The 25,194-nt window shown below is 35.0% G+C and overlaps 1 protein-coding gene and 1 long non-coding RNA gene across 3 annotated transcripts in view; one reads left to right on the plus strand and one right to left on the minus strand.

Moving 5' to 3' along the window:
• LOC101739797 (breast cancer anti-estrogen resistance protein 1) overlaps positions 1-25,194 on the minus strand; it is a 67,132-nt gene that overhangs the window by 40,975 nt on the left and 963 nt on the right. The window contains exon 1 of one of the 2 annotated variants that reach the window (XM_038013839.2): positions 23,466-24,092. The exons of the other annotated variant lie outside the window; for it this stretch is intronic. Within the exon in view, the coding sequence (XP_037869767.2) occupies positions 23,466-23,507 (42 nt within the window). The 5' untranslated portion in view covers positions 23,508-24,092. Of the gene's footprint in view, positions 1-23,465; positions 24,093-25,194 lie in introns of those variants that run through there. 2 annotated transcript variants of the gene reach the window in all.
• On the plus strand, positions 13,626-15,293 carry LOC134199607 (uncharacterized). The gene is made up of 2 exons (XR_009974170.1): positions 13,626-14,173; positions 14,405-15,293. It is a non-coding gene; the product is annotated as an uncharacterized LOC134199607 (long non-coding RNA).

Raw genomic sequence — 25,194 nt, forward strand, 5'->3', positions numbered from 1 at the left:
ATTATTATATAAAGATATATATAATAATTGATGGAATCATATCGAGCAAGATCGAGGGACTGCTGATCAATAGCCTTTGCAGTAGGCACTTGGAAGGAGAAAAAAAAATAAAATAAAAAATGTAATGGTTTAAAATGTATATATATAATGAGAGTTATGTGTTAGATTTTTTAAGTCACTAACATAGATATAAGTAATTACTACTAACAAAATGTTATGGTTTTAAAAAACAAAACTGAAATAAAGAATTAATAATAATAATAATAATATATAGGTTCGAACGCTTTAAAAACGTTTCAATGGTATTTCAGATTCGGAAATGTGGCTAAGGTTTATCTCAGACTTTTAACGATTAACTAAAAACTGAGACCACAAAATGACAAGGCGTCTTGTGTGGGAGAAATTTAAATAAGCGCAAATTATAGTAATTATTGTTGTTACACACAGTCATTGTGAAAATTTACCATAATAGCTTCAACAGAGCGCCGGAGAACCGGTCAACTTTAACATTATATTGCATCGCTGTATTCCGAATGCGCAATCTCTAAATAAATTACATTATTATCTTGTGTTGGTCAAGCTCGCACAAAACAATATGAAGTTTCAAGACGTAAAAAAGCTATTTCACAAAAGAACTCGGGACACCGAAAGATATATTATGCGTGGAAGACGTCAGCAGACGCCACAACATGACACGAAGGACAAAGGTTTCGTGTTGGACGTCGGTATGAGTTGGAGAAATGGTCGCGACTGATTTGATTGTTTGCGTCGACGCGCACTTTGTCGGCGAGTGTCGGACGCTAACTTGTAAAGCATTGTCTACAAAGAAGGTCTCGTAATAACATCAAATACCTACCCTTTTTTTTTTAAATTGAACTTAATTTTTCTAAATAAGACTTACGTTAGTTAGATCTTAACAAACCTTCTTAAATGTTTGAAAATCGCTTGGGTTACTGTTTGTAAATTTAATTTAGGTATGTATTGAATTTTAAATGATTCTTAGCAACTTCATCGGGGAACAAAAAAGTTAAGAGACTGTCGCGTGTATCTGTAACGCTATCAATACCAAGAATAATACAACAAGGACTCTATTGTCTAATTAAAATTAGAACATCTCATGATTGATACAGAGATGGTTTTGTTCTTCTTTTAGTTAGAAGTTAGTTACTTAAAAGAAGGTAGAGAGGTATATATAGTTACTAGGACGAATGGGCCAACACAGCCGGGAGTAAATAGCAGATTTTAGCAATTCACAGTATAACTACAACTTGAAACAATACGATAGCATACTATATCCTAAAAGAATAATAAATAGCATATATAAGTTGCATAATGCCAATAAACACTTTTAAAAGATTAACGTATCACGTAATTGTTTAATTTGGAACATATCCCAATTGACTTACCTACTACTGTGGTCATACTGCTCAATATTTCACTTACAATCGGATCTCAAACTGGATATAACTATTATTATAAAATCGTAGCATAATCGAAGTTACAAACCTGAAACAACCAGAAAAAATAAAGTTAGAGAGAAAAACGAATCAAAATAAAACTACATAGTTTATATCAAACACTTTTGTATTGTATCTCACACAAAAGGGTGCAATGAGGAACCGACATAATAAAAGCCTCAATAAACAGATTCCTCTCCTTAAGCATTAAGTCTTAAGTTATATGGCATAAGTGTCAAGGGCGTGGGTTAAGAGCAACGATTAGATGAGATGACAGATGAATGTATTCCAATGGTTTAAAGCGCCGAGGTTTTGTCGTAAACTCACTTAAAGGGGTTGATGACCTCACTACGAATCCTGTAGGGTAATGAGCTAAGACATAAACTAGCTACCGTGAGATTGTTTGTGCCCTTGATCGGTATCTATCCACCTTTTAGGGAACTTATCGTTACTTACGAAATAATGAAATTAATGTTATGACAATAAAAGCGTATTACGACCATAAAATACTATAAATTATCGCTCTCGTGATACGACTCAGTTTAAACCAATAAATTATTACTTTATGTGTAATATTAAGCAAGAATCCTCTGTGCATATGGTTGGATATTAACGCCTCGCTTCGTGTACCTCATTACCGAGGATCGTGATCCTCGTGGAAGCATTTTCAGATGATGCTACTTTATTTGTGACGTACCTACACGCAATTTCTGCCAATGTGCCCGTAGGTATATCTCGAATATCCCAAGGAGACAAAGGGTATAGTTATGCTGATTTCCAAGTGCTTCCATTTACTGGTGGTAGGACCTCTTGTGAGTCCGCACGGGTAGGTACCACCAACCTGCCTATTTCTGCCGTGAAGAAGTAATGCGTTTCGGTTTGAAGGGTGGAGCAGCCGTTGTAACTATACTTGAGACCTTAGAACTTATATCACAAGGTGGGTGGCGCATTTACGTCATAGATGTCTATGGACTCCAGTAACCACTTAACAAGAGGTGGGCTGTGAGCTCGTCCACCCAATTAAGCAATAAAAAAAAAGTGCAGTCTAAGTTATTTGGACATTAAATTCGCACATGGCAATGGTATTCGGGAGGATCTGAGCAGTCATAAAACACGAACTAAACGACTTTTCGTAAAAAGTGGTAATAGCCGCCAGTTCGAACCTCACATACGTTAAATTAAAACATTTCCAGGTAGTGGTATCCTTGACGGAACGAGTTATCCGAATCGGTGGATCCAGTTTCAAAGTGAGAAATTTATTGAATGCAACACAAATAAAACTACAACGACCAGTTACTTACAATTTACTGGAGGCGATTAGTTTAAAATTAAAAAAAATAATAATCGTTACACGTTTTTAATAATTCAAGCATTATTCGAAACTGAATAATCAATATGATAATGTTTTTTTTATTTTGTTTTTTTTTATTTATATTTTTCCCAAGGTATACTTACGTTGCATACATGCAGTGATGCGATGTGCGTGCGCCTGTGTTGCCATTTTAAATATTTAATTACTACGTATTGCCGTCAAGGCATTATAGCTTCATAATAATTAACTTATTTCATGTAATTTCAGCGTATGAACATACCTACATAATATAATAAAAGTAATACTTAAATCACTGTCGCCATGTAGGTTCGATTATAAAATTGTAAAAATAACTCGGATATATAACAATTACAGTACACAATATAACAATTAACATTATGTATCTAGACGACTTGTAGGAACTATTCTTATTTTCTCTAAGATAGCAAGCAGCACTACACTACCCATGTCCTGCTGCTTTGGTTAATAAAAAACAATTCCATCCAAATTAATAATCTATTTTCACTCCTATTTAAAGGTATTTTATTTACGCGCCGGCAACGGAAAGTCGTGGTACATCTAATCTAAAAAAAGCATTATAGATAATACGATGATCTGGGACACCACGCTTCCGAGTGATCTAAATTATCTATGCATTTGGTTTGCATACGCACGCATGAATGGATAGAACGAGACCATAAATAGACATAGCATAACCATAATATGCATTTACGTCATAGATGGACACATGTCCCAGTTGAGCCGTTACTGAGAGATAAGACTGTCCTGGCGCCATACGAAGTAATTTACAAGCTATAATTGCGTCTGCGACAAAACTTAAAGCAACAAAGGCAATTCAATATTTACGTTTAATGGAAGCAATTTAAGGATGATAAATTTGACCGAGATGAATTTGCACTCAAAGCTTTGTGTCTATGGTCGAATCAATTGCACTGGAAAACGTATTGTTTGCTCGGAATAATGGGTCTTTCATCCCAAGCTAGCTTTGAAGGAAGTTCTATTAGAATACCCACAATATTGCTCCCCGTTCATAATACGTTGGCGGATGTTATTAAAGCACTAAATAACCAATTTAAATAATATATTCGTTCAGTCTTTTAAATTATTTAAATTAAGATATTTAATTAGGCAGTATCTTCACGAGACGATTGCGAAAAACCCTTCGTGCCAGGCAGCAATTAATAGCGGTATTTATTTAAGTTACCATACAACTTATTGGGATGGATGTGTGGAGTAACGAAAATGGATAGAATACGGAATGAATATGTTAGAGGACGTCTGAAAGTGGCACCTGTGACAGAGAAGTTGAGAAGTGCGCGCTTAGGATGGTATGGATATGTGATGAGACGAAATGAAAATGAACTTGGTAAGAGAGTGCTAATTAAGAATGTGGAAGGATATAGAGGAAGAAGTAGACCTAAGAAAAAATGGATGGATTGCGTGAAAGACGATATGTGTAAGAGGGGAGTGAGCGAAGAAATGGTACCTATGGTAAATGAACTAACGAAAATTCTAACGAAAAGTAATGGTACTCTAACATACACAGATATTCACAGTGCAAATAATTTCACAGAACTTGAATTAATATTTCAGAGTATTAAAATATAATAGGCACATATATTATGGTTTGTTTGGAATAAATCTTCACAAATGAAATTCATATAATAAATTAAACTAGTTTTGTAAAAAATAAATTTAATACTTTCTACACAAAACTTTCGTTAGAGTTAACATTTTCATAATTTTCCACTCGACATTTAGAAATCTAGTTTTCTAAAATGTTGCCATCTATTAAAATTAAAAAATAAAAACAAGATAGGCAGCGGCTTGGCTCTGCCCCTGGCGTTGCCGAAGTCCAAAGGCAGTAACCACTCACCATCAGGTGGGTCGTATGCTCGTCTGCCCACAAAGGCAATAAAAAAAATACCAAGGAACCAAAACCTCGATCCCCGTCGGTATATTGCTGAAAGATAATTAATTTTAATACTAATCGAAGTTAAGCTATCGAAACTAATGCTAGAAGCATCTAAATATACATGTTTATGTCATCTATAATTTGATTTTCTGTTCTCAATATTACATCGACATTCGGCATCGAGTGCCACTTCAAAAATATTCTTTGCTCATATGAAATTAAAATGACGGCGCCAGGCGGGCAGAAAGAATTTTAAAGTGTTTACAATATAGCTACGAATATTTGAAAAATATTAGTTTTTTATGCATTATATTATACGTTATGCCCCATCTAATACAGAAGACAGAACAGAATACATAATAATGAAAGACAGCAGGCTCGAATTTGCAACTTAAAAATAAAATAAGTATAAAGTAACAATCTTTCTTTCTTAATTACATGAGCACTTTTTACAAATTTCTTCTAGATATACAAAAAAAAAAATTTGTTGGGATTTGTTTTCCACTTTGCCGTGAAGCAGTAATGCGTTTCGGTTCGAAGGGTGGGGTAGCCGTCGTAACTATACTGTGACCTTAGAACTTATATCTCGAGGTGGGTGGCGCATTTACGTTGTAGATGTCTATGGGCTCCAGTAACCACTTAACATCAGGTGGGCTGTGAGCTCGTCCATCCATCTAAGCAATAAAAAAAAAAAAAAACACTTTGTTCCAAATACATCATTATTATACAAAACAAAACCACTGTCAATAAATTTAATTTCGATTTCGTTCAAATTTGCCTTCACAAAATAGAAAACATTTTCATAAACCAGTATGTTTAGACCTAATAAATGTTTCATCAACTATTAGTTTATTATGTTGCGCTATTATGATACAAAGTGAAGCGCACGGATCGCTTTTATCGATTTTAAAAAATATCGTCTTTCCTACAGTCTGTACAGATTGAGTACTCTAATTTTATTTCCATAAAGTCCTCACACACAATCTAAAGTCCTATTAACGATGACTTTGCATGACATTTATGCTGGGATGGACGAACAAGTGTTGAATAATTCATCCTTTATATATGTAGTATCGATGGTATTAAAGGTTACAAGTCGGCATCACAGCATTGCTATTCGACGTGCATACATAATTTGATTCGATATAAAATCTTGGATAAAGGTGCCACTGCGTCATAGTTTTTAGAAATTAGCAATCGATTAAAACTATATTGTCGGGCAATATGTACTCTTGAGTGGTGAATAAAGTACTAAATGCTTAAAAGATTATGTGGTAGGGCAGTCAGATTGAGACAAATTATCAGATTGAGTAAAATTATTCAGATAATATATCAACTACTGACAACACCAACTTTATTGCGTATTTCTTAAATGTTACCAGAGTTATAAGTATAGAAATGGGTTATTTGACTTTTTTGTCCATGAGATTACTACAATGAAATTGTCGACAGCCTTCGTAAGCCAGATAGCTACAGTTATTAATTCATAATAGCTGCACTATCTACCATTAATTACAACTTAAGCAATTTTTAACAAAATAGTGTATTTTATTTGGTATTAAATTTACATACAGAATAATTGAAATAAAATATATAGAAACAGTACAGATCTATCTGTATGATAGATCTGTACATCTTACAACCTTACATCTTACATGAATATGAAATAGTTATTGAACAGCTTCACTACATATCTCGCGTTGAATCATTAGTGGCGCCCAACGTGTTGTGCCGAACACAGAATACTCCTACCTAGCAATATCGGTATACTTGACTTTGGGAATCGAGCATTCAATATATGTACATCATAAATGTATTGATTTACTGACTCATTAATATTAATATAATTCGGAAAAAACATAATTCATATACGTTATTTCTTAAAACCTAAGCACGACATTAATCTGGAAGGACATGACTTGAATTACAAAATTGGATATACCACTGTGGCAATATGTGTAGTTTGTTTGTTCATGATAAACAGTTCATTTTTGGTAAGATTTCTATAGGTACTACTTCTTCCCCCAAATTAACTATTGTTTGAGCAAAAGTCATCAAGAGGGATATTTACCTTTAAGAACACAAAGAGTTATAATAATAAAAGTAATAAGGGTGAACGAAATTTGAATGTTATGCAAATAAACGAGAATAAAATGGATACGTTGCAATTACCATTTCACTGTAAATAAATTGTAAAAAACATCGGCACGGCGAAGCAACATCCGGGATCTGACATCTACGGCAATGGAAACTTCCGCAGTCCCGGGGATGAGTTTGTTTGCCGTTGTTTTCATACAGCCCAAACTCCCCTTGTTCCCGACTTCAATTCTCCCACCGTTCGGGTCCCCATTTACATTTAAGTATTATACAGCTTTACATTTCATCAGACTGTTTTACTCTTTATAAAAATCGAATTCCGTCTTCTAAATTATTCAAAACAATCCAGATTAGGTAATCTTGTTTTGAATTTTTCTCTCTCGTTTGATATCATAGAATTAATCATCAAAAAAATTGTTTTTGATCGTGAGTTTTAAGTTTAAATAAAAACAAACTAAGCGGGTAGACAGATTTGTGTGTTCCTAACATGCGCACAGTTTAGCTCTGATCACAGCGCTTGCAACTACGATGAAATATAAGGGACTCATTAAATATGAAAATCGTTAAACTAGAGTATAACCTAAAAATATAGGGTTCTTACCGCGATTATTAACAACAAACACTATATTAATAAATATCATTATTTATTTTTATAAATAATAATGTTTACAACTTAAATCTCAGGATATTTTTAACAAGATAATTGACTAAAACGAAGTTTGCACAATCAAAACGAATTGTGTTACAAAGTCTTTAAACGAAATACTCATGTTTCTTTGACACAAAAAAAAAAAACACAACGCACTTTCTTACTATCATTACATTAATATATGAGAGAATCTTCCAAAGCCCCATAGTACGAGTCTATCCATAACCCACTGCTGTTAAAGTCACCCGCCTAACCACTTTCGCGAAACGGGTACCGGCTTTTAGCAAAAATTTGATCAGTGAAAGTAAAGAGTGATACGTGCGTCACTACGATTGAAGGGTTATTATGTTTGATTTATTATAGTGATAGCATTTTGTTGTTTATTCTTTAAATAATGTTATGATATATAAAGCTTTAATATAATAATTTGTTAGTTTAAATTCAAATCAAGTTATAATTAAAGGTTACAATTCGGAATCCTCAATATTTAATCCAGTTTTTGTGTCTGCAAAGCAAAAAAAAATTAAGATAATATTTGTTTAGACATGAGTGTGCGGAAAATCTGGAAAATAAAATAAGTATTTTACTTTTTTTTATGATTGTGTGATTATTGGTAGCCTTTCCAGTTTCATCAGGATAGGTGGACGAGCAAAGGCTCAGCCAGGAGGGGTGGGACTGCTAACGGCTGCTCAAACGCCTCCAAACGAGATCTAACAACTCAAGAGCAACTGCTTCGCGAATGAATCTACTACAGGATCGGAATTGCGACACGCTGAGAAAATCCGACGAGACATTCAGCGGACTGATACGTGGGTAAATTGCACGTCGAACTTTTAGCCGAGTTCGACGAGTACGGTTACCAAAGTCCCTAAGCCTGCTCCTAGTGTTAGAGCTGAAGGCGTCTAATGCAACTGTCATTGGATCTGATGGTTTCGCAAGGACGGTTACTTCAATTATAAATCGTTAAACATTTTAATAATTTAATTAAAACTCATCAATCGCATCATCCTAATTTATTAAGTTGCTCCCGTTGCCCCATAGCTCGTAAATAGCGCCTGAACCTAGTCTCTATTGCATATCTTAAAAAGCTATTCGCGACCTATCAGATTCATCGTTTGTTTAGTTTAAACTGGTAGTAGGACCTCTTGGGAGTCCGCACGGGTAGGTACCACCACCCCGCCTATTTCCGCCGTGAAGCAGTAATGCGTTTCGGTTCGAAGGGTGGGGTAGCCGTCGTAACTATACTGAGACCTTAGAACTTATATCTCGAGGTGGGTGGCACATTTACGTTGTAGATGTCTATGGGCTCCAGTAACCACTTAACATCAGGTGGGCTGTGAGCTCGTCCATCCATCTAAGCAATAAAAAAAAACAATATAATTATTAAGAAACTACTATCAGCATATTTTTTTTGTATCTTTTACGTAATTTGAATAAAGCATGGAATGGAATATTGTAGTGGTTTTTTTTTCAGCAATTTCCAACGGTTTCAATCTAATGGTTTCTCGTAATAAGTATGTCTCTGAGATTGTAATCGTTCGGCGACCGGCGTCTCCGCGGGTCCATTTCCTTTCTTTCTAATGGCGCCGATAAGCAAACGTAATGTTTTATCATTCACTACTTACTAATGATATTTTTGACAAAGCTATTAATATCGAATTGAAAACAAAATTCTGAATTATCGTTAAGATAAAACTCTGAATTTACTTTATTATTATAATTAATGAATTGTGTAGAAACCTAAATTTTGGGCTGTCTTAAATGAGCATATAAGTAGTACTAAACACTAAAATCATTGTTTTCTTAAGTCTAAAACAAAAATTCTTATCGTAAAAAATCTAATAGGAAACGGAATTTAAAAATTCCAGCGTATTTTACACGTTCACAATAATGATATGAATAGCATATTCAAACAAACGTTGGCATACATAATTCATATATTGTTATCAAGCCCAAATTTACTAGAACAAAGATGGAGACATTTTGTAACACTTATTGCGTCGCGTCGTGCAAATTCTACTTACTTTACATTTACCATACAAAAAGAGCAATGACCCGCAGACTAAACAACGAAATGGAGGTGTCAGTGCACCGGGAAATTAACACTGACCTTCTATTGCAATTAAGTATGGTAAGTATAAGATCTTCCATTGTTTCTGCTAGTACAGTCTTGCATTCTACCTGATTGGCTTAATTCAATATTGAACGTTTTCGAGTACCAACTCCAAGTCCACCTATAGCATGCGTAGTATAATCTATGTACATAGTAGCTTAAGTATATTTCCACCAACTACGACCTGTGTCTAGACAGGTAGTATTTTACAATATATTTTGATGTAATCTGTGTCATTAATTCACGCAGTAAGGAGCTTAGAGGATTCTTTCGTCTTTGGCGCTGACAGCAGTGTTAAGGCTTCTGACTGACTCAGCGGTACAATGGTTAGCACCTCTGACAGCAGGGCTGAGGGTCTCTGATTCAATTCACATTTCGGAAGAAATGCCTGGAATTTAATATCTATATTTGTTCTACATGTCTTCTTTTATTTTTATCGTATTTAAGTATGCTATGTATGTATTAGTCTCTGGTTCCCATAGTACAGGGAATTCTAGTTTGGCACCAGGTGTTCATGTATTTATATTTATATTTACTTATTATTCATTGCCCTGGTAAATTCAAAGCTTAAGGTGTAGTATTTCTTTTGAAATACATGTATTCCTTTGCATCTGTTCATAAAGTTGAAACTAATCTAAATCTCTATCAGTCATCTCAAACCAGTAAACATATATACCGTTATAAAACTTCACGTGTCTCTTAAAATGGCAAACTATAAACTAAACAGGAAAGGATCAAAAGGAAAAAGTGAAAAGCTGCAAATGTCATCCAACCGCCGTCATCCGTTGATACGATTTATCTTCTGTGTAGCCACACTAATTGCGGTAGGCGAGCCTACTCGAAATCTGTTACGGCGCCGCCTTTAACTCATTTGAATAAAAATAAAAACACATTTATTACTTGGATATAAATAGGATATAGTCCTTCATAGCCAAGCATAATTTTGCCTGAATATACCGCGACAATTAATTTTGCATAATTTACCTATTTAATAAATTTGCGACATTAAATAAAATTTCATATTAATGTTTAGTATGGCATTCAAAGATGACATTTTCGATAATAAATTCCTCCTCACATGTCTATAAACATAGATTGCTTTTTTTTTGTATTGAAGGATTACTGGCCGCACGGAGGCGTTTCCAGTTTCACCAGGACAGATGGGCGAGCAAAGGCTCAGCCAAGAGGGGTGGGATTTGCTAACAGCTGCCCGAGCGCCTCCGAAGAAGACCTAACAACTCAAGAGCAGCTGCTTCACGAATGAATCTACTACCGGATCGGAATCGCGACCCGCTGAGAAGATTTGGCGAGAAACTAAGCGAGCTGATGCATGGGTTAGGTTGCACGTCGACCTCTTTGTCGAGTTGGATGAGTACGGTTACCGGGGTCCCTAAGCCTGCTCCTAGTGTTAGAACATAGATTGTACATAGTGAACAAACGTATACAAACTGGCCCACTGAAAATAAAATCAATGTAGAATTTTTAAGATTAATTCACCAGACCACAGTAGCTCTAATATCGGCTTCTATGTCCACAATGAAACATATTATTACATACATCGTTAAGACTGTGCTATTTGTCACAATTGCAAAGTCATTTAAGTCGTTCGGTTCGTAGATTGATGATAATGGGTTTGTTTCATTATTATCGTACTAACCATATGTTGCTATTTGGACAACCTTTATGAAACCGGTAGTGGAATAGCATATTTATGAGATTAGCCGTCCACATACATTAGTCATTAGATCTATTTATTTAATTAACCAGATTCGAAACTAGCACGAATCTAGCAAAACATAATAATATATGGACTATCGCAAAAAACAAAAATAATTGCGTAGTTCAGTTACCAGCGGTAAACAAGACTTTACACATGTACAGTAGGTAGTTAAGATCCTCTTGAAGATTTCTACCGCGATCTAGGTTACGAATATGTACGGCACGATTAAAAGATTCCTTATCAGATTCCGCCACTGTAGATCACGGAGACGTCACGTACGTAGAAAGTTCTAGATAAGTAAAGGTATACTAGTTTAGAATTACTTCAAATAAAGCACTGCCAGCTCGTATCAGCAAAAAAAAACCGGTCGAGTGCGTGTCACTCAACGTTTGCTGGTGAAGATGAACGTTCTCGTTTAAAATTCTAAGAAAATAATCAGTTTTGATCCCGCTTTAATGTAAATACTGTGTAACATAAAATTTCTAATATTAAACAAAAAGTTTTCAGTACATACTTCAATTTCATCCAGATGCATACGAGGAAATTATATTGAAACTCTCTCTCTCTGTTTTTACCGTTTGGCTACAAAACCGTAACATGAAGTTTAACCCGCCCAACTGCCAATTATGTCATTGTTTTCTTTTATTTAACATTATTATTTAATCTATTATTAAATTATATTTATATTAAGCTTAGATTTACAATAATAAAGACTTAATAATATTAGATATCCATTCCTTTTTCTTCTTTTATCCTTATTATTGCACGTTTGGAGTGCAAAAAGCCATTAGGAGCATATTTTATTAGTGCTCCACGTAAGTGTGCTGTTGAATCGACCCGGTCGCCTGAGGCTACGGTTTGATTAGGTTGTTCAAACGAGTATTTTGCTCTCGTTTCTGCGACGTGTCTTATCTTTGGGAAACTGTCACGCGTCTGGCGCTCCCCTCAACAAATCGCAGGAGAAATTAACGAAATCTAAACCAATTAAATGATTCGAATATTTCAAGTCATTTACTGTTCAAATTTAGTGTTGTAAGCTAGTCGTAATTAGTACCTAATACGTCTGTATTTTGAATATCTATAAGAGATAATACGTGAAGGAAAAACTTTGTATCCCTTTTTACGAAAATTGCGCGAACAGAGGAGTATGACATTTCCCACACTTATAGAGAATACAGAGAAGTGCACAATGCTAATTTTTTTTATTATGCATAAAATATACATTAAATCAATAAAAAAAACATTACACACACTAACCATGTATTTGACGCACACACGCATGCATACTATTTATTTATTGTCAAACTTTTGTTCTTGCGTCTGTGGTCAAAAGAGAATAGATTAAGTATTGTTTGTCTTTATTAATATTTTTCTATAGTGTAGTCTTGGCGAAATTTGTGATTACAGAAGTATAATAGTCTTTGAAAATAGAATCATAATAGTGTACAAACTTACAATTTCTATTAGTTATAGTCTTATATATAGTAGAATTTCGACTACTGCGGGACCACTAGTCTATAAGAGATACGTAAAGCGAACCTAATGGAATTGATAAAAAGGCCAGTATAGTTTTATCGAGTAATGCGACTATTCCGAGTTTTACATTCGGCATGAAAGTATCATATATTCTAAGAAAATGCGTACCTAGTACGTGCTCTCAAACGATTCCGATGATGAAGGAATAACATCGTCGGAAGGTTCTGTAAATCGTAATAGGGCGTATCGTGAGTACTCACTCACATACAAGTACCACTATGGTTACCAGGCCTATATGATATTTCTGCGACGAAACAGTCAAATCAAATATGTCAAGATGGGTGTAGCCATTCACGTTCTGTCTATAACCTCCAAGAAAAGACAGACAAAAATTCGCGTGCTTAGTTTCGCAGTCAAAACATTACGTCCATTTAATTATACGACAGCGTAACACAAATGAAGCTATGAATAATTACCAAAAACCTAAATGGGTTATAAATCTATATACAATGTATTCTAATTACAGTTTTATAGTAAGCGTTGTCCGATTTTATATAGTTCGAAGCTATTATGTAGATAATTTCAAAATTTAATTCTTAACATCCAAAATAAATACAAATTCGAATATATTTCGCGAGACTTAGGTAGAATTAAAAATACTAATTTAATCTTGCGTTTTTTATTATTCATTTAGTCTTCCGTGACCATTAAATTTTACCTGTAAAGTATACGAAACGTCGGAAATATACTTTTAATTATCAAGAGCTTTTGTAATCAGTCAATTTCTGAATATTTTACATTTATTTAGAAATATCCTTTTCTCATTGTTTTCAGAACTTATGCGTAGTTGACAAAGTGAGGTGAGGTTTCCTACAGAGGGCTGCCCAATGGCCTCGATGTCGTCGAGGTAGCAGCCATATAAGGGTCTGACGGCCGACGAGCTTCGGCTTGGGACACGCCAGGCAGGTATTTTAGGCGCAAGCCCTAAATTGTTTACATGCAATATGTTTATACTCAAATAGAAAGGTCATAAGACGATTTAAAATTGAATAAATGCGATTACTTAGTGTCGTAATGTATCGAGTGATCTAATCTACAAAAATCTAAATGACATGACGACATTATAGTCTATCGTTAGCTAAATATCTAATAGATCTTAACACAATGCCGTGTAGGGGAGCGGGGGGTAGCCCCGGCCGGCGGGTAGCCTCGGCCACCGCAAATACTAGTGACTCTCGTAGTGTTACCTATAAGTACGTGTTATGTCTGTGTGCTTTTACTATCCATTCGAAAAATACTGACAGTTGGAAGTCACCCGACCACGGTGCTCGGACATAAATTGAGTATTTTGTTTTTGGCGGACTGGTTGCGCGGGATACCAATTGTTTCGGAGGCTATTTTTATTGGATAAACGTAGGTTATTATTTAGATTATATTTTTTTATATATTTCAATACATTTCTAGTTCATATATTTAAATTTATCTGAATGTGTAATAATATGCTTTTTAATAAGAATTTTTTGTTTGATGAAAGTTGTGTCGGGTAACCCCGGCCATCGATTTTGGGGGTACCCCCGGCCATAGGAGCTGACGCTATTATTCCTCATATGTTTAAATCTAGCACCCAATATTAATATATTGCAGTGGTACAATGCCCAAATTTAGGAATAGAACTACAAATCGCGGAGACTGGAGTAAAGAGAATATGAAAAAAGCAATTCAAGCTGTCCTTGACAAAAAATATTCTGAAAGAGCAGCCGCAGACCGATACGAAGTCCCACGTACCTACTTCTTTGCAAGATCGTATTAAAGGTATAAAACAAGGTTATCAGGTCAGTCTTAAACCAAAATTAGGACGCTTTGAACAAACATTCAAACCTGAGTTTGAAAGACAAACTCTGTGAGCATGTTATAAAGCTAGATAACCGTCTTATGCCTTTAACAAGAAGTGAGTTTTTGCGCCTTGCCTTTGATTTAGCAGAAAAGCTTCAAATTCCTCACAGGTTTAACAAGGACAAACGAATGGCAGGAAAAGATTTTTTCTGCGAATTTAAGAAAATAAATCCAGATGTGGCATTAAGAACTCCTGAGGCAACTAGCTTGATGCGTTCTACCAAAGGTGCGGTAAAGACACCAAAGGTGCGGTAAAGGTCAAGAGAAACATAAAAACGAGAATAAAAGTTAAGAAGGTTGCATCTCAGCCAGATTCGTCACATCAGGAGACGGAATGCATTATTTGCGGTGAAACATTCGATGAGGATTGGATCCAATGCAAAATTGCAAAATATGTGAGGACTGGGCTCACGAAGCTTGTGTAGATTTAAATCCATCTCATTTATACTATTACTGTGATGTATGTGTTGCCAAAAAACGCACTAATCTTTAAATACCTGGGTGGCCGGAGCTACCCGCCATCTTTAAGGGATACCAAAATTTGATTACTTTTTCAAGTGGCTTTAATTACAGAGGGATTATGTTGTTGTCTGAGTTTTCGATATTTATCTTAAATAAATATAATGTTGATTATTTTTAATAGTTTTTTTATTATTTTACTTAATAAATATAGTCATAATATCGAAAACAAAAAAATGGCCGGGGCTACCCCCCTTTCCCCTAAATATCCAAAATATTTTAACAATTTTTTGTTTAAATCTGCCAGGGGACATTCCGAAGTGCTCGATAAAAAGCCTTTAACGTAGTCAAAAACGCCAACGATTTCCAAACTGGGTCGAACAATCGAAATTTTCAAATATATAGAAGCGATGTATTTATTATGTAGCCTAATATGGGTGTCAGGAGAATTCCCGGCTATGGTCCAAAGGACGCCGCCGAGGACGGAAAGGGCAATAAGAAGCGAATCACAACACGACTGGTTATTTAAGGAAGACTCTTCCAGGAAACCACGCTCACGTATTTATTAGTAGGTATAGTAAGCGTAATTTGGAAGCTTGTGTTTTTTGTGCCATGAAACTGGCCGCGAAGGATGTCGGATATTATACTGTTTTTCTTCTCACGGTGTGAATCAGTTTAAACCTAAAGCTCACATTATTTATTATTCTCCTTTACAAATTCTTTAGTTGGTACTGGTTTAGTTGTAGCCACTGCAGGGATTTACAAAGATAAATACTAAAATATCTTAATACGGACAGAATGAAACTATACGATATAAAAAAAAGGAAACTTCAACGTTATAAGTAGATTCGTGGAAAATATGTTTTGTTTATCGATGCATATCGTAGATTCCTGCTATCGGAACAGATAAGTAAAATCGATAAAGACCGATATAAAGTGCGTATATCAAATAATCGTACTTGACAAGCTCTGTTTTCAGGTAAAAACATGAACGCGAATCAATAAGAACAATGTTTATGACAAAAATATGAAAAAAAAGAGCATTTAGATTAAATGCCAGGGTCAAATCAATGCGTATTTTTATAGTCCACCATTTTTCCCATTAATAACGTAGTCTCACACATTTTGGTCATTGCATTTTAGCATTTTAAATATTTCTGTTCCTCGATTTATTATTGCTGTTCGTTTATTGATGCTGACTAACTTAAGATGTATTCTCTATTTGTACAGTTTCTACTGCCTCTCTAGAACTCTACTAAGCGAAGTCACTAAGGCATTATTAAAGTACTCTATCTATTTACAGCAATCTGATTATTACGAAATAGCCCTTCTGGGTTAGATCAGACATTGGTTAATATTAAAAAGGGGAAAAGGTTTAAAACCCTGAGCGACGATGATGATAAATCATTAAATATCACACTATGAGTCATTGTATCTATATAACATTTTCAAACCGAGAAAGATATTCGCTTAAAACAAACGAAAAAACTACTACGATATTTGACGCAGACGAGCGGCGAGAAATTAATTGATCGCAAAGTTAATCGTATAGTTTATATGAAACCAGCTTTGTAGTAGGTAAATGGGGCGTTATTGAAGCCCGCATAGGTTCGCGTCACCTGTCCTGCATATTTCTGCCGTAAAGTAATCATATGTTCTAATTTGAGTCCAGGAAAGGAGTCGCCATCTACGCTAGTTAAATTAACACATCATCATCATTATCATAGTCGGTAGAGCAGTCGTGGTCATATGGAATTCTTGTTTATTAAATCCTTGACAGCTGTTCTCCATAGTTCGTAAACTGGCTTGGCGCACGCACTCGTTCAGTAGGGTTTGATAAGGATTTACCCTTGATCAATCCAGCGCAGGGCCTTCGTCCGCAACCCACAATTAACACAGGAATTATCAAAGGTCTGCAGCGAATCTTTGTAAAATTCAATATGTAACTTACTGTATTAAGCGTTTTTCGTTTCTATAAAGATAGCGTTAAAAATTATTTCTAAATAACATTTAGAAATGTAGGACGTTGATAATTTACTTCCATCACCAGCACTAACAACTGTTAGGTCATTAAACTTCTGGCGCACAAAATTTATGAAATGCTATTAGGGTGCAGGCATCCATTAGCGTAATAAGTCCAAAGATGTAGACAATATACCAAGATAAGGCTCTAGCACACCAGCCTACGTTGTCCTATCGTCGACTTCAGCTCTAATTAAAGCTTCAAAGTAAATTCCTTGGTAGCACGCACCTCATTAAATGTATCATATTTTATAGTGTGGGCTACAAATTATCATTTCTTTTTTTTATTGTTTTTTTTATTGGTTTATTTATAATTTTTTTTACTGGTGGTAGGACTTTTTGTGAGTCCGCGCGGGTAGGTACCACCACCCTGCCTATTTCTGCCGTGAAGCAGTAATGCGTTTCGGTTTGAAGGGCGGGGCAGCCGTTGTAACTATACTGAGATCTTAGAACTTATATCTCAAGGTGGGTGGCGCATTTACGTTGTAGATGTCTATGGGCTCCTGTAACCACTTAACACCAGGTGGGCTGTGAGATCGTCCATTCATCTAAGCCATAAAAAACAATCTAAATGTTTTTTTTTTCGAAGTGTTAAAAAACTATTCAGTTCCTACCTTTTTTCATATTTTTTTGCGTCATTTAATTTAGTTACTGTAATTTGTTGTTGATACTTTAGAGCAAGTTTTCCCCATAGTACCATGAACGAAATATAGGTAACGCGCCTGTAGTTTTAAAAATAGCTTTATACATTTAGCAACAGTCATAGTCATAGTCATAACATGGCCAGCTTTCATTATTAAAAAATAGCTGTTATTGAATTAATAATAGAAAAAACAATTCACATTTTAACTGAATTAAATCGCATAAAACATTTATGTATATAACGAAACATATAACAATTATTTTTACGGTATAAATTAAAAAATTGTAATATATTATATATCCAGTTAAACGAGTTATTGAAAATTTAATAAATTATTAAAAAAATAAAGTAGGACTATTAAATGCCAATTGCTTGAATTGGTCTTAAGGAGGTCACGCAGCATGCTATCAACAACCGAACATACAATTTACAATATTGATTTTATGTTTAAGACAAATAAATAAAAATAAGCGGGTTGGGTTGGTGAAGTGGGTTGAAGAAGAAATTTTAATTATAAATATATATTATTTGTTTTTTGTTGCTTATAATAATGTCATTATATAAGCAAACAAATTTATTCACTTATTGTTTTTAACAAATTAAGTAGCCAAAAAAGAAGGCTAGCAATTTCACCGTTTTTTTTTTAATTAATTTAGTTTAGAAACATCCCTATTACGGTCCTATCTAATAAAAAACTTGTTATTTCGCAACGTGGTCGCAAACTATCCTTTCTTCCTAGATTATGTGTAACATAATATTATTTTCATAATTTCAAATGTTCTCCAAGTAAAAGTTCCGTGTTCTGTTACATAATCTCTGAAGCGGGACTAAATCACCATTCATACGAAAAAAAAACAGAGTTCGAAGTAGCCAAGGCATCTTATCAAATCAATGAAAATTTGAGAACCTACTAGACAAACGTTGGTGTAAATTATTTTCTAGATCCTACTTCGAAATCCGGTCTTGGGGTTTACTCGGAAAATGATTCACGTTGAAACTACGCGTATGGTTGTAAATGGCGCAAGAAGACGGACACTGAACTTGATGTAATCGAGGTGTGACCTTATTTACACATTGGTAAATACTTCAAGATTACCAAACTCATTTAGATATATTGTCGAGTCTGTACCATATTAATTTTATGGATGCAGATAGTACGTTCCTTATTACTTATTACAATGACATTCACTTTTGAACACAGACAAGTGCAGCAGACGCCGATTTTTGTATTTTCTTAGATAACGCAGTAAATAACGCAAGCTTAACAATTTTATTCAATATAATGAGTATCTAAACTTAATAATCCTTATTTATTGTACGTAAATACCTTTCTTAAAGTAAATGTTAAAGAACGACTAATATCTACCGACTTCGCACTAGACGACTTAAAATAACGTGTTTTAGCTTAGTGATATTAAAATAGACTGAAAGGAGTGAAAGTACTATATGTATCACAGGAATGCATGAAAACAGTCTACAACTTCGACTGCAATGTGGTGGAGCTTAGAACTGAGAAACTTGCCGATGTTTGCTTATGGAAAAACAGGGTTTTGTTTTTCCTTTTTTTTATATCAATAGCTAATCGACCAAAAAACTTTCATCACATAATTCAATACTTAGTATGAGCACTTACAATGTTTTTTTTTTTTTTTTGAGAATGTACATCATTACGTGTTGGCATTTATTCTAAGTTCATGATTCACCTCACTAACGTATGAAATAATATAATATATAATCTAGTTTGCAGTTTTATGACAAGTTACTTCACGTGTTACAATATCTAGAACCCATCCTTTATAGGTCTATGGACCCATCCTATGTATGACACATGAAATTAAGTGCCAATTCAACCTACTTCTTATTATTTTATTGAGTTAAGTCTTGGAAGTTTTAATGTACTAAAAATTGAACAAAAAATGTCGCTCTTTGCACTAATGATCTCAATGACTCACCTACAACGATTTGACTAATTGAAAACTATTTGGCGCCAGAGACGATTTCCCTACTGAATGACAATATATTTAAATGTTTTTTTCCCCATTATTAATGTAACTAAAGTTATTAGGCACCACGTACTTAATGTGATTAACGTTTTATGCACATTAAAATGAAAATATATATTTCTTAGAATTCTAACATTGATGAACAGTGAATCACTAATATTACCTGACATTAATACAATGAACTTATAGGAAATTCTGAAATAGGGTAATGGAAGCCAATGTAGTGGCTACCTGTTTATGGGCCCGTTTCCACTGTCAGTGTCAAGTGTACGATGTGACCATAGATGGTAACATTGCCGTTACTTGTTAGAGGCAAACGCACGGTCATTGACTACACATGTGACATTAGAATTGTTCTTTCCGTCGTATTCGCTACAAAGGTCATAATATTATTGTGTACGTCGTAATTTATGAACACGAAAATCGAGAGATGCTGATTGGAGCTACAATATAACCAATGTTGTACAGTGATAACCAATGTTTTTATGTTTTTTGTATTTATAATTTACTAGCGACACGCCCTCGCTTCGCTTCGGAAACTGTCATTTATTATTGATTTCTCCACTGTTTAATGGATGTTATTATACATATAAACCTTCCTCTTCAATCACTCTATCTATTAAAAAACAACCGCATCAAAATCCGTTGCGTAGTTTTAAAGATTTAAGCATACATAGGGACAGATATAGGGACAGAGAAAGCGACTTTGTTTTATACTATGTAGTGATATATTTTTTTTCTTTTCTACAAAAGAACTGCATTGGTGGACGTTGGACCGAACGGCGGATCCAGGGGGGTCATGGGGGTCATGACCTCCCCCCTGAGCTGGTTCCAGGACTTAGGTGGACCACTAATTGAACATAATGATTTGTACTTGTATCTATTGTTATCAAAATTATATTATAAGTTCTTAACTTGACCACGACTATGTGAACCCCTCCTGGCGCCAAAGCTGGATCCGCCCTTGGTTGAACCGCACAAGTCTTTCTTGGGGCTTGAAGAAGAACCATGATTTCTTGGTTTGAATCGTAAATAATAAATTTCACAATATCAATTATAAAGCATGTAATCAAAATAAAGAATTGAATAACAAGTTTCAACGTTTCCATTAGTTTTTTTTTATTTTGGTCGACACCGCATTATTGGCGAATATGTAGCAAACGTAAATAATATTCGGTAGAAAAAATCTTCCCATTTTCTAAATATTCGTTACAGCAGTGAGCAGTAAGCACTTCATAAGATTTGTCCAAAAATCGCATTTAAAGTGGAGTCTAAGCTCTCCTCAGCTATCAGCAGCGGTGAAGTCACGAGTTTATGAGAAGAGCGACGCTAGGAGGATGCCAAGATCTCAGTGGCGCGATATTCAAATGTTTTTTAATACGCTTTTATTAGCTTCAGGCGTATGTATGTTTGTAACGGAATCTTTGAACATGATTTTGACCCCCTTCAAAACGTCGGATTAACTCGAAATTTGGTATGCTTATTAAGGACCGATGAAAAAATTGGAATTCAACTAAAAAATGAAAAATTGATTTAACGCTTCACGCTTTTTTACAATAAAATTATTTTTTCTTACACTATTTTTAAATTTGTTTTCTATTTTTTAGATGTATTTTCTATAAAAGCGTATTTTGTTAGTTTTTTTAAACTATTATTTATTTTTCTTTTGCTTTCTAATATCCTAATCCCCTGTTACGACGCGAACTATAAAGTATTCGTATGGTTGAAAAAAGTGAAGTGATAGTGTATAAATGATAAACGCGATTAAGCCGTATTTCTTTTTATTCTCTTTAAAAAAAAATTTACAAAAAAAATTTTCATTATTTTATTGTATCTATGACGTTCCAATGTCGGTTGTCGTTGTTTTTTAATCGATACGAGATTGTACAGATGCTCATAAATTGTAAATGACAAATTTCATTTATACACAATGAGTACGATGTTATAGTATAGTTTATGTATAGACAAAGATAATTAAATTTAAAATTAATTAAGTGTTGTAAATGTTCTCAGCGATGGTGACTTCTTACCATCAGGTGGGTCGTAAGTATGTCCACGCTTTAAATTTCTCAATCCGTTCAACGGCCTCGGATTTAAATTACGGGAACATGAGATTTGAATTTACTACATCTAAAATATTTAATACTTCATATTATAATAATAATTAAAGTATGAAAGTAGGTACCTGTGTTAATCAAATTCTTTGTACCATTTAAAATAGAAAAAACAACTTGAATACATAAAGATATCCCGGATTAATATTACATTGAATAAATTTTTTAAGAGGAACTTCAGAAGTTCCCTGCCAAAAAGTTTTATTCATATATTTTTTTTCGCTGCCTAATCACTCGTAATCTAAGGGGCTATTCCAGCTATTCACGGACTGGTTGAGGTGAGGAGACGTAAGTGAGCTTACGGGGTCAAATTGAGAGTTTGCTAACACTGGCCCTAACAAGAGCAGTGTTTCGCAGAGTCTACCACCGGATCGGAATCACGACCCACTGCGAAGATCAATGGTCATTTTGTCTATGGGTTAGTTCGCTCGTCGAACTCTTCGTCGTAATCAACGAGTTCGACGAGGACAGTGTCTGGTGCTTGTAGAGCTTAAAAGCACCGAGCGCGGATCCGGAAGATTTGATAAGATACGATAGTATCTACGGTTTTCGCGATTCATACCTAGTACTACCTACCTAGTACTACCTACCTAGTACTACCTACCTAGTACTACCTACATAATAAAAAAATACGGTTTAACTTCGCGTAATTTATTACCCTTACATTATTTACGACGTTTCAAATACTAAACAGTTTTTGTGGACACGACCGACAGTCAGTCGTATCTACAATAAACAAATTAAACCGTAGAAGTAGTTTTAATTAAAATATGACAATGTTATTAACAGCGATACAGTTTTCATGTACTACCGTACATGTTTATAAAATTCCGATAACACAAAATGAATTAAACAGTCAGCGTTTTAACTATCAAACGACTAAGAATATCATTTTACATCAACATCGTGAATATTTTAATCGTATCGGATTCAAAAGAGTAGATTCAAAATGTAACATAAAATTTATTTAAATTAATTTTAGAATATCTACAAAAACATCCATATAAAAATTTACGTAGATTATCAGCTTACTACGATACACGATAAGATAACTTAAAAATTCTTTGTACAACATGTTGCGTATAATGTGGACATTACTTAGAAACGATAAAGAAACTATTTTCGTAATGGCTTTCCATGTTAAAAACAGTAAGTATATCCAACAAATTAGTTTACAATCCGTTTTACTGTTATGCAAGTAATTTAATATAATTTATGTCAATGTAATTGAATATGCAATTTCGAAAATGAAACTTTTCTGAAAACGAAAATTCTCTGAAAATGTAAAATGTTCAGGAAATGAAAAAAAAACTGATTATTTTCTAAAGCAGTGTAAAATTTAAAATATTAACTTTTGAGATATATTTTAGTGTTAATTAGCAATTGAAAATTACTGGAATTACTATAAAATGGGTGTAAGTAAGCATCAAAACTACATGTATATGAAAAAACGTATTTGACAAAATATGCGACATGTGCCCTTTTCGAAATTGCATATTCAATTGTAACGAAGTGTAAATATCGATGGAGGGTTAGTATCGTAGAAAACGCGAAAACCCAGCGAGGCTCACCTGTGTGGGGAGCACAGTCTCCCGGCCCAGGGGTATCGACATTTCGCTAGCGGCGCCGCCGGCCGCGCCCCGGCGCCCGCCCTCGCCGCACCATCCACCAACACGACACTAGGAGCCGCGCGCCCGCCTGATACCGACTCCTCGACGCTTCGCACAACAAAAAATCACTTTCCCTCAAAAATTGTTTTCCACGACTTTAAAAAGCTTCGCCACGATAGAGCGTGACTATGATGCTCAACGAAAATTTAATATTTTTCTCATTAACTTAATGAAGACCCAAAAATTAAATTCGCTTAATTCAAATGCGGCAACGTACAAAAAACGCGATAAGATCGAGACAACGAACTGACGCCCTCATCGACTGACGCGAGTATTCGACTGGCGCATAGATTGTACACTGGGCTAGCGTGCGGCTGATGGCGGTCGCGCGCATCGTTCACCCCGCGCCTTCGCCCACGGCCCTCGTGCGTCGCTATGTCGCGATCATCACTATCAGAGCCGCAGCACAGCCTCCTTCATCTCGATCATACCTTTCAGGCAAGGCGGTAAGGACCGCTGCTCAGCTGAACACGTGTCTAACTCACGGTCGTAGTGCGGTTATCGAGTGAGAGAGTACACATGCGCACTATACCGTAGTACTAGCTGTGGCCCATTCATTTATACAAATCTCGCCTGAGGCACTTTACACCTGAGCAAACATTATGGAGCTTGACAACAATTGCGTTGTTTCAAAACGAAGCAATTACATATCCAGTATGGGTTTTTTAGAAAGAAGTACTTATGACACGATCGAGAACACATTTTGGTAAATAATACCTACATTTAAGCGGTAAAGCGTTTGATCTAATAGTCACCACCATACAGGCTATTTCTGTTTGAAAGCCGGACGGACACTCATGTCTCATGTCTATGGGTGCAGAAATTCGCGCTGGGTTGTCTCGGAGTCTCGTTGACAACTTGTCACTAGAATGACCGTGAACTCGTCTGTCTAAAGCAATAAAACATACAAGATACAGAGTACATAGATATTTAGATAATATATGAACATACAACAAAACCATAACTATGACATGCGCTATGACATGTCCTTCTTCAAACGGGGCTTGTGGAGAGTATTAAGCGGTAGGCAGCGGCTTGGCTGTGCCCCTGACATTGCTGAAGTCCATGGGCGACGGTAACCACTCACCATCAGGTGGGCCGTATGCTCGTCTGCCTACAGGGGCAATAAAAAAAACTATAAGTTAGGTATATACCCCGAAGGGTAGACTAAACAGTTTTGTTTCAAATATTAACGATTTTAAGTATCGACAAGCAAGAACCCTCCTTCAGTGTTCGAAGTTATTTAAAGACTTCAATAAGTCCAATGACGAAGACCAGCTATGTACTAGTTTTTGTTCATTATTTATCTCATAAACGTCAATTTTGTACAAAAATAGCTGAAGTAAATTCTTAATAATTTGCTCTATGAATAATCTTATCTTTGATTTCAATACTTTACGTACCTAGTAGTAGGTACGTATATCTATATTAGTAATCAACCAAACAATTGTTATCTACCATATCAACGAAATGATTGATGTTTCATTCCAAACATTTGCTGATCTTGGTAGCGTAAGAATAAAATTTCCGATTATTATTAAAATAATGAAAATTCACGAAGGTCTTAGGTTCTAGAAGTGCGTAGGCGGAAATCGAGGCTGTGTAGGTACTGGGTAGCTCGTTCACTTCT

This window comes from Bombyx mori, chromosome 11 (genome assembly GCF_030269925.1).
Source record: "Bombyx mori chromosome 11, ASM3026992v2".
NCBI classification, from domain to species: Eukaryota; Metazoa; Arthropoda; class Insecta; order Lepidoptera; family Bombycidae; genus Bombyx; species Bombyx mori.